The sequence below is a fragment of the Peromyscus leucopus genome, chromosome 3 (assembly GCF_004664715.2).
Source record: "Peromyscus leucopus breed LL Stock chromosome 3, UCI_PerLeu_2.1, whole genome shotgun sequence".
NCBI lineage: Eukaryota > Metazoa > Chordata > Mammalia > Rodentia > Cricetidae > Peromyscus > Peromyscus leucopus.
The window spans coordinates 145,766,176-145,781,611 of NC_051065.1; the positions used below are offsets into that span (position 1 = coordinate 145,766,176).

The following is a 15,436-nucleotide window of genomic DNA, read 5'->3' on the forward strand; positions in this document are numbered from 1 at the left end:
AGAGCAGAGAAGAGAGACAGAGAGAGAAGAGAGAGAGAAGAGAAGAGGAGGGAGGGAGGGAGAGAGGAGGGAGGGAGGGAGGGAGAAATTCATTGCAGATTAAATTTTTTTTTTTTTTTTTTTTTTTTGGTTTTTCAAGACAGGGTTTCTCTGTGTAGCTTTGCACCTTTCCTGGAGCTCACTTGGTAGCCCAGGCTGGCCTCGAACTCACAGAGATCCGCCTGCCTCTGCCTCCAAGTGCTGGGATTAAAGGTGTGCGCCACCAACGCCCGGCTGCAGATTGAAATTTTAACATAAAACCCTTCTAAAGATGAGCTCACAATCCAAAATTATGAAGCAGAGAATCAATGATTATGAAAAGCCAGCAGCCATCAAATTAGCAGGTTGAAAGCTCTAGACACTTCAAACAACAGCTTACCTTCCTGCATCCTGAAGTCATCTTCAGCAAAAACGTTGAAGTCACCACACAGCCCACAGGTCTTGTTGAAGTGTCTGTTTGACATCAGGACTTGGAAGTTGCCATCACCATCAATTTTGGCCACAAAACCATAGGCCTCACTGGAAAGCTTGTAGTACCCAGCCTCAGCTTCTAGGTAGAGTCCTTTGGAGGCATAGGGCATGGCGATGCTGGAGGGCAAAGGGCAAACTCATTGGGCTTCTGGATCTTGCCAGCCTTCCTACCCAACCCCGGGTTATAGGCTTCAGACAGCGAGGCTCAGTGATCAAGGCTCTAGATCATCATTGCAGAGACCTGGCCCTCAGCCATCCTGTTACTTGCTTCCCTGGGCACATATAATTTATGTCTCTGGGCCCTGTTTTCTGCATTTAAATTTGGATGAAGTGAGGAACATGTGAGAAGAGTTCCGGGGTCCTTTCCAGCAGACACCCTGAGTTTCTGACTTACCTTTGGTCCCCCTGCATCACGGTGCCATTGACAAACAAATGGATGTCAAAAAACTCCCCAAGATACACAGACAGGCTCACTCTCTTGCCATCTTGGAAGTTCCCTGAAAGGAAAAAAAAAGTACCCCCCAAAATTAATAAATTTGTTACTATAACCTCTGTAATTTCCATGGAAAAGTTCTCCCAAAAGACTCAACCAAAGAGCTACAAAAATCTCTGAAAATCCCACTCCCTCATCTTACTAATTGTCTGAAAGTACTAAGGGATGGATACATGACCCTCAGTGGACTCCCATAGGTATCACCCTGTCCTTCTGGGAGTTTGTCATCTTGGTGTAAGAATAAGATTCACCTTGAATGACCACAAATACAAGTAGTGTGAGCTGTTGGTACTCAATACTTTCCCATAGTATTGTCATCTTAGGAGGCTCCGAGCAAGAATCTATGTGATGTTTGTCTAAATGGAGACTTGAGTCCCACTGTTTAACTGTGCGTGGTTTTCTGTGAGAAATTTAAAGAGTGTGGGGGAACTTTAGCAGGGACTCAGTAAATGACTGGTATCTCCACTACTGATATCTGTATGGCCAAACACCTGGTAAAGTGGTCTCTGTCAATGGCCTGGCTGTGAGGGGCAAACACCAGCTCTAATGGAAGCTGGGATGAAAGAGTGCGAAACTGGCCAGGCATTTTCCACAGCATTCTCAAAACTTAGCAATCTGGAGTTAATGTGTAAGAAACACAATGTCTGGGCCGTTGATGTTCAAAGATAACAGGCTGTGTAGGAGATAAAGGAAGCAGAAGGGTCAATAGAGAACCTGAGTCTGGAGCCCTGGAGACAGAAATTGGAGGAAATCAAGAAGGGAAGCTGGCCAAGACAAATCAAATACTTTACAGAGAACAGGGCATAGAAATTGGATGGAAGATGAGCCTTAGGGATGAGTAAGTACATCTACATCTTCTCCTAGAGGGATGGAGGCTGCGGCCTCCAACTCCTCAGCAAAGTGGCAAGGAAGCCTATGGAGCCATGCCCACAGAAGACTTGGGGAGGTCTGTTGATCTAAGATGTTGCCACCAGAGTGGGGACCACTGATGAATGAGCCAAAGACAGAGAGAGCTTCTTCACTCCCTGAAGAGGCAGGACTCTGTAGAACCTCCCAGCAACACTGCCCGGAGAAAAGAGAGGTGCCAAACCCATTAAACAAAACGTAAAAGGCCACCAATTTGAATTGAGATCCTACACCAGGCTGGACAGGCCAAACCAAAATGTTACCAACTGGAAACTAGGATGCTCATCCAACCTTCTGGGAAAACAGGAGAGCGAGCTATTGAGATGACACAGAGTGTAAAGCTGTGTGCGCTTGTTGCCAAGCCAGACAACCTGAGATGGATCCCCAGGACCCATGTGTCAGAAGAAAAGAACTGACTCCCACAAGACATCCTCTGACCTCCACACATGAGTAAATAAATAAACAAGTAAATAATGATGCAGGAAAGTGAGATAAAGAGAAGGGAGGGAAAGAGGAAGAAGAGGAAGAGGGAGGGAGAGAGAGAAAATACCACTAAAATGTCCACAAGGAAATCAACTGAACACATTCATCGTTGTGTTCTCTGTCTTGTCCTTCTCCATCTGGGACCACACCTCCTCTGCTCAGCTCATTGTTTTACAGAATGATGCTGGAGTAGAAAACACAGCCAACTCCAATCTCCTAACTGTCCTCATTCAGCCCAGTCACACATTTCTAAGCTGAAGGTCCGACCTGCTCTGCACTTTCACTGAAAACCGATTTTTTTTAAATTACATGTATGTGTGAGAGTTAAAAGGGGTGGTGTGCATGTGTCCTCTGCAAGCCCAGCATGGACTCCTAACTGCTGAGCCTCTCTTCAGCCTGAGAATAGTTCTAGAGAGTGAGTAGTCTCTGGCAGCAGCAGTTAAGCAGTGACAATCCAGGACCATAGATGACAGGCAGATAAAACAGTCATGGTAGACTTTCAGTGGTAAGTGCATGGATATCCTATTACTTTAGCTTCTCTATGTGCTGGGAAATGCCCACACTAAAATGATTTTTAAAAGATAAACAGCATCAAGCTCCAGTGTGCTAGCCCTCTCAAGGATCGTTCCTGTCCCTAGGCATTTGCTGTGGGTCCAAAGCCAAAGCCCATCTTAGGCTAGCCTGAGGCTTACATTCCCAACACCGCACACCAACAGAACCGGCAATGAGACAGTGCAAGGACCTCTTTGTCGCCTTCCCTCTGGATGCCCGTGACCCTTATGATCTCTAGCTTGTCTCCTCATGGGTCTGTTCTTCCCTCACATCCCAAACCTCATGGTGAAGGTGGACAAAGATGCTCTGTCTCCGTTTCCTAGGAAACCCCACCAGGTGTAAAGGGCACCTTCCTCCTAGAAAGAGGAACGGTTCCCTGTGGGCCTTTCTTACAGGCTCTCCCTCCTACGGGGATGTAGGGAAGATATCTGGGAACTGGTGAGCCAGGGAAGCTGTAGCTAGGGGTGGTGCTAGGAAATGCACAGGAAGCCCCTGGGCAGCTGGGGCCATGCCATGGCCACACAGCTGTGAACCAACAATTCTTTAAAAGATGTCATGGGAAGTTCAGAGGTCACTGTCACTGTGTACAAGGTTGTGCCAGCCCAGAATGCAGCAGCAGAAGAAAATCAAACAAGAAGGACCCCAGAGCCATGTTGGGGAACATGAGAGCTCCCACCCTTCCCAAGAGAAGGATGAAGGGTGAGGGGGCACTCAGACTTGAGGAGAAGGAAGAGAAGGAGGAACATGAGGTCAGTTTGATTGATACACAAAGAAAGTCTGAGGAAAACAGAAACAAAATCAAGATAAAGTGAGGTACGTAATCCCAGCACTCAAGGAGGCCGAAACAGGATGATCACAAGTTCCAGGCCAACCTGAGCTATGTAGCATAACTGTCTGAAACAAAAGGGAGAGGGCCAGTTGTGTCAACATCACCTTACACATAAAAGTGACAGGAAAGGGGACAGACTGACTTTGTGTAATAAGAGCTGTGGAATGTGGATCCCCGAGGCGGTGACCCTGAGAGTCACCAGCCCTCATCACAGAACATTTGAAGGACTTGATCAGGACCCCAGGAAGACAGGAATTAGGAAGTCTAGGGAACAGTAGTGTCAAGGTGGGCAGGATATGAGCAGGAGCAGGGTAGAGCTGGTGGCCCAGGATCTTCACCTACCGCTACAATTGTGGTCTGGAAGTGCATAGTTTAGCTTATGGTAACCAGGCCCCATTTCCTACTCGGAGACAAGTGGAAATGAACAACGTAGGGTCAGGATGGGTTAGCACTGGGACCTCCAGTGAAGGCAGAACTGTGGAGAACCTGTGGCGTTCCTAACCCTGCAAGGTGAGGAGGCTTCAGAGCGGGTGGCCCACACCCACTGCAGGAGTGGCCAGCGGATCTGAGGGGGTTGGAGGGCACAGTATGAGAGTGGGGAGGGTCTCAGAGGCCACCTGAACAAGCGGGGAGAGAGAACGGTCATCCTGACTACTCTCCTGGAACAGAGCATACTCTCGTGTCTTCTGATCCCGCTCTCACGCCCTCCTACAAGACGAAGCTGCCTAACTAGGATCTCTCAGTGCAGTGGGTTCAGAGGACCACCGACACCGACGGGAAATTCTTTCCATTTCATTCGCCTCCTCTCCCTGCTGCAGCTGCTGTGTAGCTGTTAGGAAAGCAGGCTGCTCAAAGTGTCCACTGACCCCCAAAGGGAACCCCACACCCGACAAACCTCCAAAGTCGCACTTCCTAGCACTGCTGGGAAAGGAAGGGCTGGGTGTCCACCCAAGAAGAAAGACAAACCAGCCAGGCTCCCAGCTGGCCTCGAACTTACTGTACAAGGTGCTCAGTGAGCAGCCAGCCCTCACCCCATGGGTGGGAGCAGGAGGCATCCAGCCTCCTCGAAAGCTTACAGGAAGCTTGAGTCCTGGGGGACATTCTCCAACGTCAGTGAGGCACTCAGCCATCTGCATTTCTAAGGAACACCACTGTGTCAGGGAGTCTAGAGCAGGGAGTCATCTGTCCAGACTCCTAACACGGTTGGTTCTGCTCTGACCCAGAACATAGACGCTGAAGTTCGGACTGTGGAAATGACTAAGCAGGCTTCCGGTTGCTTGTGGCTCTCCTCAGGCTAATTTGGGAGCCAGACCTTGTGGCTATAACTCAGGAAGAGAAGGCTCTACAAAGCTGGAGGAATCGGCTTTCTGATTCCTGGTCTCTCTGTGGCCCCTATGCTGACTGTGGAAGACATGAACCCTTGGCTTGGGACCTCACTCACAGGAGGACTCCCCTTGGTATCAGGTAGGCTTTCATGAACAGACATAAACACTTTATCCAGGATATGAATAAGGCCCACAAACACCCAGACAGGAATGTAAATGATTTAGAACCAAGGAAACAGGATGCCACTGGAAAACAATTGAGCACAAAGTGATCCTAGGCCTATAAACGAAACCCAGGGCCCAAGGTCTAGGTTCCTTCCCTTGACCCAGGGCTCTGGTCCCCTCCCCAACACCACTCCAGCCCACCTCCTACACACCACTAATACCAACAGAAACAGTAACCACCATCTTTCTGATATTACAGTAGGATTTGGGTGCAAATGCAATCAATCTACAGTAAAGTGTTTTTGCTCTACAATGTTCTGACCAACAGCTTCCAGAAGATTGACTCTGCCCCTTGAGAAGAGCAAGTTGTCATGAGAAAGAATCATAAACTAGTGGAAGTCAACAGGGACATCTGGAAATACATGGACCTTCCTTGGATCTTAAGTGCCCCCTGGGTACCAAAATGAAGAAAAGAGTAACCCATGAGGCTGGGCCTCTCCTACAACCTTGTGTGGTGGTAGGAGAGGGTTACCATGAAAGAGATCTGACCTTGACAGAAGTCCAGCAGTGTGTGACTCTGACATGCGAATCCAATGAACAGACATCCTGTGATGACCCAGATGCTTTTGTAACTTAGTTTGGATAACAGGCCACATTTTCAAAGAGCCGATCTCAACTGAGTCTCAGAACACCTGAATCTTAAAGACAGGCAGCTGGAGAGACCGTGCCGCATCCCTGGGGACGGTGACGGAGGAGGGACGTGAGTATATGGCTCTTCTTATGCTTCCATCTCCCCGCAGGGGCATAGCCTCCGAGTCCTTGGGAAGATGAGCCGATTGGCTGACCCAAGCTGATGAACCCCGTGCCAACCAGAGCCAAGGAGTCAAAGTGGACGTGGTGGTGACTCTCAGTTGTGGACTTAACAAGCTCTGAACCACCCAGAAAAGGAGCCTCTGGGAAGGAGTATCTAGAATAGGTTGGTGTGGTGACCGTGCCTGAGAAGAACTGTCTTGATTGGGTTAATTGAAGTGGGAAACCCCATCCTAAATGTGATTGGTGTCATTTCCTGGGTTGGGTCCTGAACTCAACAAAAAGAAGAAAAGTCCCTGTCAACAAGCATTCGTTGCTCTCTGTTTCCTAACTGTAGATGCCATGTGACCAGCTGCCTCATGCTCCTGACATGGTGACGACCCTTGTAACCAGTTCTAGCCAAAAGAAACCCTTCTTTAACTTGCTTTTTCATGGTATTGTGTCCTGTCAACGGAAAGATGAGGCAGGGGCCTTCCTGGTGGGGGTCATAATGGCATTCCAGAGACAGCAACACAGCCCGAGTTTCCTTGGCTATGGAGGCTCCCTTAGTAGAGGAGGAAGTTCGAGTTGGGCTTATGTGGGGAAAGGGAGCTCTTTCAATATGCTTGCTGGGTTCCCAGAGCCCAGAATGTGAACTCTATGCCTGGTCCTAAGCGTCTTTATGTACTGTTTACTGACCTGTCTCCACGCAGGGTCACAGCCGAACAAAGCTAAAGCAGGCAGAGCCCAGGCAGCACCCTCCAGGGCATCATATCTCCCTCCCTGCATCTGAAGCCATGGGGTAGAGAAGTGATACTGTTTCCCTCGTCAAAACCTTGTGTCAAGACTAGAGAGATGGCTCAGATTAAGGAGCATTCACTGCTTTCCAGGGACTTCTGTTTGGTCCCCAACACCCCTATCAGGTGACTCATAATTGCCTGTAACTCCAGGGATCTGCAGGCTCTGGCATATACATGGCATATAGTCGCACATGTACATACACACACACACACACACACACACACACACACACACACACACACACAAATAAAAATAATTTTTTTAAAAAAAACACAGTCTAAACCATCCTCTATCACTCCTGCCCCTCCATTTTGACTCACCCATGCCCACAGTCAACAGATAGGATGTCTGTACCTCTCTGCCGTGATGCTTAAGTAGGAAGAGCTCCGCTTAGAATGCACAGTGGGGCCACCTCAGTGACAGGCCTGAGCTCCTGCCTCCTAGGGGCAGGGAGAGAGTCTCCTCTCCTAAACCAGTCCCTAGCTGTTGCCTCTGCAGTGAGGTGGGACCCCACAGTCCAGTGCTCAGGACGGTTTCCCCATCTTGTTACATCCCGAGAATGCCTCTGGCTTTTTGCAGCTCCTGCCTTGTTACTGTGACCCAGGCCACCCAATCCTTGTTTCCCATATCCCTGCCTGTGATGGTTTAAGTAGAAATGACCCCCCATAAGCTCGGGGATTTGAATGCTTGGTCATTAGGGAGTGGCATTACTTGACAGGGATTAGGAGGTGTGGCCTTGTTGGAGGAAGTGTGTCACTGGGGATGGGCCTCGGCGTTTCAAATGCTCACGCCAGGCCCAGTGTGTCTCTCTTCCTGCTGCCTGTGGATCTGGATATAGAACTCTTGGTTCCTTCTCCAGCACCATGTCTGCCTGTGTACCACCATGCTCCCAACCATAAGGATAGTGGACTAAACCTCCAAAACTGCAAGCAAGCCCCAATTAAATGCTTTCCTTTATAAGAGTTGCCATGGTCACGGCGTCTCTTCACAGCAATAGAAGAGTGACTAAGACACTTCCCCTCACCAGTACTCTAGTTCTTTCAGACCCTTCCTTGCTATGCAAGATTCCAGCCTGCTGCCTCCCAGCCTGCTGAGTGGAGCAGACACCCTGTGATGGTTTGAGTGAGGATGCCCCTCATAGGTTCATATATTCGAATACTTGGTCCCTAGTGGAATGCTAGGTAGAATTATTTGGAAGGAGTAGGAGGTGTAGCCTTGTTGGAGGAGGTGACATACTGGGGATGAGGACTTGAGGTTTCAAAAGACATGGCATTCTTAGTTAGCTCTCACTCCCTTTTTCTGCCTCCTACCTGCAAGTCAGGATGTAAACCCTCTGCTACTGCTCCAGACCCATGCCTGCGTGCCTGACTGCATCCATGTTCCTGGCCAGGATGGTCATGGGTTCACCCTCAGGAACTATAAGCCTCAATAAACTGTTTCTTCTATACTTTGCCTTGGTCATGGTGTCTCTTCACAGCAATAGAAAAGTAACCAAGATGCTGTGGAATGTCGTTCTGTATGCTGTGAATGTGTGTTGCTCTGATTGGTTGATAAATAAAATGCCAATTGGCCAGTAGCCAGGCAGGAAGTATAGGTGGGATAAGCAGACAAGGAGAATTCTAGGAAGAGGAAGGGCTGAGTCAGGAGTCACCAGCCAGACACAGAGGAAGCAAGATGACAAGGCAGAACTGAGAAAAGGTACCAAGCCACATGGCTAAACATAAATAAAAATTAGGGTTAATTTAAGTGTAAGAGCTAGTCAGTAATAAGCCTGAGCTAATGGCCAAGCAGTTATAATTAATATAAGCTTCTGAGTGATTATTTTAGAAGTGGGCTGCAGGACTGCAAGGGCTTGGCCAATATTGGTTCTCATATTTACGATGATTCTTGGATAGGAGAAGTGATTTCTAAACATTTTAAGAAAAATCAAAAGATCCTGCCCCCGACCCAAGACAGGGTTTCTCTGTGTAGCTTTGCACCTTTCCTGGAACTCACTCTGTAGCCCAAGCTGGCCTTGAACTCACAGAGATCCTCCTGCCTCTGCCTCCCAAGTGCTGGGATTAAAGGCATGTGCCACCATCGCCCAGCCAGATGTTTTAATTGTGGTAAACCAGGTCATCTGAAAAGGGACTGTAGGCAAGACATTCCTAAAAAACATGTTTTTTCTAGAGATAATCCAAACAAAAGGCCCCAGCCTTCTAGAATATTCAGAAGGTATGGCAAAGGCCAGCATTGGACTAAGGAATGCAGATCAATATGGGACAGGAAAAATAATCCTTTCCCATTGGGAAATGCCTTAGGGGGCCTCTTGCAGGCCCCCATGTCAAATTTGGCTCAATCATTCCCTGTCAGCATTGGGGAAACCCCTCCATGGGGAAATTAAAAGACTTGATACCTGTTGTTAAAAAAAAAAAAACCATGCTGCTCTGGATGACAGAACAGCTTCAGCAGACAAAAAAAAAATTATCAAGAGAGACCAAAAAACAAGTATTTTGGAAAACTTCTATAAATGATCAAAGGCCAAAGCTAAAAATACAAATAAATGTCATTGGTAGACATAGATGCAGATGTAACAGTAATTTCACCAAAATCTTACCATCCAGATTGGCCTCTTTAAGAGGTAAATGTTCAGTGTTTAGGAATTGGAACTTTATCTCAGGTAAACAAAGTGTAAGATAGGTTGAATGTATAGGGCTAGAAGGACAGATAGAAAAATTAAAACCATGTGTGGCTAACATAGCAATGAATTTATGGGGATGTGATTTGTTGCAGCAATGGAAAACACAAATTAACATTCCTCCAATCACAGAAACAAACTGTTAATTAATATATGCCTCGAGAAAAATATTAAAATGCATTCTCAAGGACAGTCACCAACTATTTAGGTCATATATAAGCAGGCCATAACAGCTGATGATCTTTCAAGGTACCAATAGCCCTACCTTTAAAATGGTTAACTTACAAACCTAAATGGTAGAATATTGTCCTTCAACATCAGAAAAATTACAGACATTAGAACAGTTGGTACAGGAACTGCTAAATGCTCAACATATTAAAGAATCGACCAGTCCTTGGAATTCTCCTATATTTGTTATTAAAATGAAATCTGAAAATGGAGAATGTTAACAGATCTAAGAGACATAAATAAGGTGATTCAGCCAATGAGTTCTTTACAGCATGGAATTACATTGCCTTCTTTGTTACCTAAGGGATGATTTATTATAGTTATTGATTTAAAAGACTGATTTTTTACTATACCTTTATGAGAGTAGGATAGACAAAAATTTGCCTTCATAGTGCCTACTTTTAATAATCCCCAGCCTGTTGAAAGATAGCATTGGAAATTCTTCTATAAGGAATGTTAAATAGCCCTACCTTATGTCAATATTCTGTATAACAGCCATTAGAACTAATTTGTAAACAGTTTCCTCAATCTATAATTTACCATTATATGAATGATATCTTATTGGCTGATTCAGACACAGATACTTTAGAAAAATGTTTGATGAAGTAAAGAGAATTTTGCCTCGTTGGGGATTACAAAAAAAACACAAACACAAAGAGAAGATTCTGTTGATTATTTAGGATATAAGACAGGTTTACAGAAAATTTAACCACAGAAAGTACAAATCAGGAGAGCTCAATTACAAACTCTTAATGATTTTCAAAAGTTGCTGGGAGATACTAACTGGCTACAGCCCACAATCGGATTAACAACTCAAGAACTAAGTAATTTATTTCAAACCTTACAAGGTGATAAGGACTTAAATAGTCCAAGAAAACTATCAGCTGAGGCAGAGAGAGAATTGGTTTTGGTGGAAAAGAAATTACAGGATTCACATGGGGATCACTTGGATCCAGAGCTTGATTGTATTTTAGTTATTTTTACTGTCTACTCATTCTCCTACAAGAATTCTTATGCAGAGAAAAGATAATATCATAGAATGGATATTTTACCACACAGAGTAAAAAATTAAAAACCTATGTAGAAAATGTTTCTGAATTGATTCTGAAAGGAAAGTTGAGACCTCATCAATTAGCAGGAATAGACCTAGCAGAAATTGTGGTGCCTTTTACTAATGCTGAAATTTTCTCAATATGGGCAGAAAATGAACATTGGCAAAGATCTTGCAGTAATTTTTTGGGAGTGATTAGCAACAAATATCCCCAAAGCAAGAGATTTTAGTTTATAAAGAGAACTGACTGGATTCTTCCTCATATTGTATGGGGAACACCAATTTCTGGAGCGTCTACATTCTATACTGATGCAAATAAATCAGGAAAAGCAGATTACAAGTCAGAAAAAATAAGTGGCTCAAAGTGCTTATGATTACATTCAGAAAGCAGAATTATATGCTTTTTTTCATGGTATTATTAGATTTTCCAGAACCTCTCAATATAGTTACTGATTCTCAAAAAGACCTGTTTTATGTATTGAAACTACTGAATTTATTCCAGATGATTCAGAATTAACTTTGTTATTTATTCAACTACAACAAGTAATCAGAAATAGAAATCACCCTTTGTATATAACACGTATCAGATCCCATACAGGTCTACTAGGCCCTCTACAATAAGGTGATGATGAAATTGATCAGCTATTGGTAGAAAATGTGCTCGAAGTCTCAGAATTTCGTAAGAAACACAATGATAACCAGGATATATGCTGAATTGGTGAAGAGGTTTTGCTTTTGCTTCCACAGGAGAAGAAAAGCTATGGATACCAACAAGGTTGATCAAGATTAGATTAGAACAGGAGAGACCTCTTACTTAGGAGAGGCAATAGTTCATAAAACAGTTTGGTCATTCAACCCAAATTAATGTATAAGACTAAAATATGCCTTTCATTTGACCAGGTATGAAAAAAATTTTATTACTAAAAGATAATACTTTTTCTGTTGCCATGTGTCATGAGAGTTGGAACCCTCCCCCACCTCAGCTGCCCCTGTTCTGAGATGCTGCTACAAGTACCCAGGACTCACCAAGAATGGAGAAGGAATGTTTCTGGCAGTCCCCAGCCAGGAGGTAACTGCAGCCTCCTGTGAAGCTATACATTGTTTCATCAAAAGTGTTAATGAAGTCATCCCCGAAGAGGCTGCATCGGGCCATTGATGGTCTGTCCGGAGTCTTTTCTGTGCAGAGGGTCCCTGAAGGAAGATCCCACAGATAAGCATGGTGGGACCATCAGCCCAAAGCTCTCTGTCCTCATAGAAATGAGGTTGCAATGGACAGAAAGCAGAAACAGGAAAGTACTTTCCATTTCAGGCAAGGCCCCCCTTGCCTCTGAGCATGACCCCAGACTCATGACAATAATGGAGAAACAATCTCCCAGGACATAGATTCATTATAATGAAACTTACTGACTTATGTGATGATGCCCATTGTAGAAAAATTTAAGACTACAGAAGCAAACACAAGAGGATTAGAGTCATCTGTGGTCCATCCCTGGGCAGTAACTCAGGGTGGCATTCCAGCAGTTATCTCTTTGCTCTACTTCATGGCACATGGTCAGAAGGCACTACTGGCATTTCCAAACTCTGAATCCCAGAGGGAAGGAAGGTGGGACAAGCAGTGTAGTGAGGAGGGGACGGCCTAGAACCCAGTCCTCTTGGTTCTGTGTGACTCCAGTGCAGTGGTCCCTCTGTGACCAGCAGTCCCCTCGTCCACATTCTGAGAGGTTCAACTAGATGACCACATGAAAACAAATACTGTCTCCAAGGCCTGGATTCCATCTTTCCAATCCTGTGCTCCCACCACATGGGACAGTTCTGTGCTACCCTATGCCTTCATATATTCAGTTTGGGGGGCGGGGGGAGTGTAAATCAGGAACAGGACGTTCTGTACAACTGTCCTAAGAGGCGACCACTGACTTAAAGTCACGAGCCTCACAGATGGAGCATGGGTGAGCTCCAGACACATGCGCCAAGTCCTAGAAGGGGGCATTCCCAGTAGCCTTGGGCAGGGGTAAGGAAATAAAGCTTTTAGTACCTACCTGGCCAGGTGAGGACCAGAGCAAGCAGCCAGATCTCAAAACTGGCAGGATTCATCTGCAGAAAAAAAAGGGGGGTGGGGAGAATGAGGTGGTTCTCACTGCCCAGAGAGACAGCTGCTAGGACATGCTGTTGTCAATGCATCCAGCAGGGTGGCATTTTCTTAAGTTGAAAAAGTGTGGATCCTCAACAGGTGGTAGTAGTACATGCCTTTAATCCCAGCACTTGGGAGGCAGAGGCAGGCAGATCTCTGTGAGTTGAGGCCAGCCTGGCCTTCAGAGTGAGTTCCAGGACAGCCAAGCTACCCAGAGAAATCCCATCTCAAAGAAAAAAAAAAACAAAAAGTGTGTGTGTGTGTGTGTGTGTGTGTGTGTGTGTGTGTGTGTGTGTGTGTGTGTGTGTGTGTGTGTGTGTGTGTTCTCACTGGCCCCTATGCCTCCCTTGAACATGGAAAACTAGTCCCCAAAGTGCTCCCATGGCAGTGCCAGGCCTAAAAGCAGCTATCTCAGCAAGCCACACTACACTGCTGGGTACCTTCTCCAGACAGTAGTGCTTGGACCAGCTGGGATGGGGAAGTTCTGTCTCTCTTCTGTCCTCCAGGCTAGCCTGGCATCCCTGGTCCCCGCAGCCCTCCCCTCCGGGCTAGCCTGGCATCCCGTGTCCCCACAGCCCTCCCCTCCAGGCTAGCCTGGCATCCCGTGTCCCCACAGCCCTGCAGCAGCTGAAGCAGAGATGCCACTCAGCCACCACCCAGTTAGGAGGAGAAGGAACTGGCTCATTTGTTGCCACCATCAGAACCCAGATTCGGAGACCAGTCAAAGGCCACCACTGAGTACTTGTTAGTCATCTGTCCTGGGCCATGAGCACCTTTAGACCAGGGACTGTCACTCTTACCAATGTCCTCAGAACCTGCAAGGACACTCAGCACCCAGTACATGCTCAACCAATGTTTGCTAAACAGCCTTGACAAGGGGACAGGGGTCTAACAGCCCTGGACCTAAGAAACTTCTCTACAATGTGCCTCACCCCACAGCCCACCAGACAGCCCCCCAACCGTCAGAGCCCTGCCACAGCCCCTCTCTTCTGAAGAAAGTCACGGGAAACACAGAAGGTGCCACCTGAGGCAGACTGGGGATGATGCCCATTCAGACCAATGAAGAAGGATAACTATAAATGTGAACAGAATACTTTGTTCCTGGAAACGGCCAACACTGGGTCCCAAAGCAGATGTCCCTCTCTCCTGTCCTCCCAGTACACCGGAGCATCCAGAGCTCCCAGCAGGCACCCACGAAGGGAGGGAAAGCGCCTGTCAATCCCATCTAAGATCTGCCAGGCCAGGAAGCCTCTTCAGGAAGAAAAGCAGAACCCAGCAGTGCGAAGAGAAAGGACATTAGGGTCAGGTAGCTTTGAATCGTCCCTCCAAACAAACCCCTCCTGGTCCAGGCATAGGAGCCCCAGTCAACACCTCAGGGGCTGGGATCAGCCTTGTACCTCCCTTCCACAGCTGAGCCAGCTCTCCTTCCAAAGCCATCTTACCTTCCCCTTCCAAATAGGGGCTGTATCTCCAACGTCCCTCGGGAAACTCGGCCGCCGCCGCTCAACAGGCCGCCACTCCTAGGCCATTCTCGAGCAACACTGGACGGACCGGCTCAGGCTCTGAACAGTCTGGCTGTCAAGCAGTCCAGGGCCTGCAAAGTCCTCACGGGCCAAGAGCTGTGACCAAGAACCCACCCCTCTGCACCACAGTAGCTGGGAGCTGCCACACCAGGGCACTGGCCTTCTCTTAATTACCTACGGGAAACAATGGCAGGAAGCAGTAGCAGAAGTACTTCCAGGCTGATAAGGCCTAAAGAGACAGGAGGGAGAGCTCCTGGAAGCTGCCTTAATGAGCCGTCTCGCTCTCCAAACACCACCACAGCTCAGTTTGGTCCCTGAGACCCCCTGAGTGCCCCCACCGACAGCCAGGAGCAGTAGGTTTCCCATGGCAGCATGGTCCAGGCGAGGGGAGAGAAACAGATTACATCAACATGGCTTCTGGATCAATCCAACTTCCAGGGCTAAACTACAGTGCTTTTTAAAAAACACCTCTACCCGAGCCAACTTAGGCGGGTGAGAGGAAGAAGTATATGAACACTTCCTGGCCCCGTCACCTGCAGGTATGAATAATCCAGGCCAGACCTCACGAAAACAGCCTGTTTGGATCCTAGCCAGTCTTTTATGAACAGGTTAAAGACAAATGCTCTGGGCCAGGCATGGTGGCACACACCTTTAATCCCAGCAGTCGGGAGGCAGAGGCAGGCAGATCTCTACGAGTTTGAAGTCAGCCTGGTCTACTTAGCAAGCTCTAGGACTACACAGAGAGACCCTCTTTCAAAACAAACAACAGGAGATGAAAGCCCTGGTCACAAGTCCTAGCCTTTGGAAAGGGGAGACAGGGTGGAAATGATGGTTTCATTCTAATACTCCCCCAAAGACTGACTCCCTCCCACACACACAGATGCTCTCTGCTGGGCACAGAACCCAAGACCTGTGCATAAGAGACAATAGAGACAATCTTCCACTGAGCTACATCCCCAGGTCCTGACTCTTTAAA

General features: G+C 47.0%; 1 protein-coding gene across 1 annotated transcript in view; it reads right to left on the reverse strand.

Annotated features, from left to right (window-relative positions):
- Positions 1–14,879, reverse strand: part of Vwf (von Willebrand factor) — a 137,184-nt gene extending 122,305 nt beyond the window's left edge. Inside the window, 5 exon segments of the mRNA XM_028892286.2 lie at positions 419–627; positions 905–1,007; positions 11,836–12,000; positions 12,846–12,900; positions 14,380–14,879. Of these exon segments, the coding sequence (XP_028748119.1) occupies positions 419–627; positions 905–1,007; positions 11,836–12,000; positions 12,846–12,900 (532 nt within the window). The 5' untranslated portion in view covers positions 14,380–14,879.
- Positions 14,880–15,436: the final 557 nt, after the last annotated feature.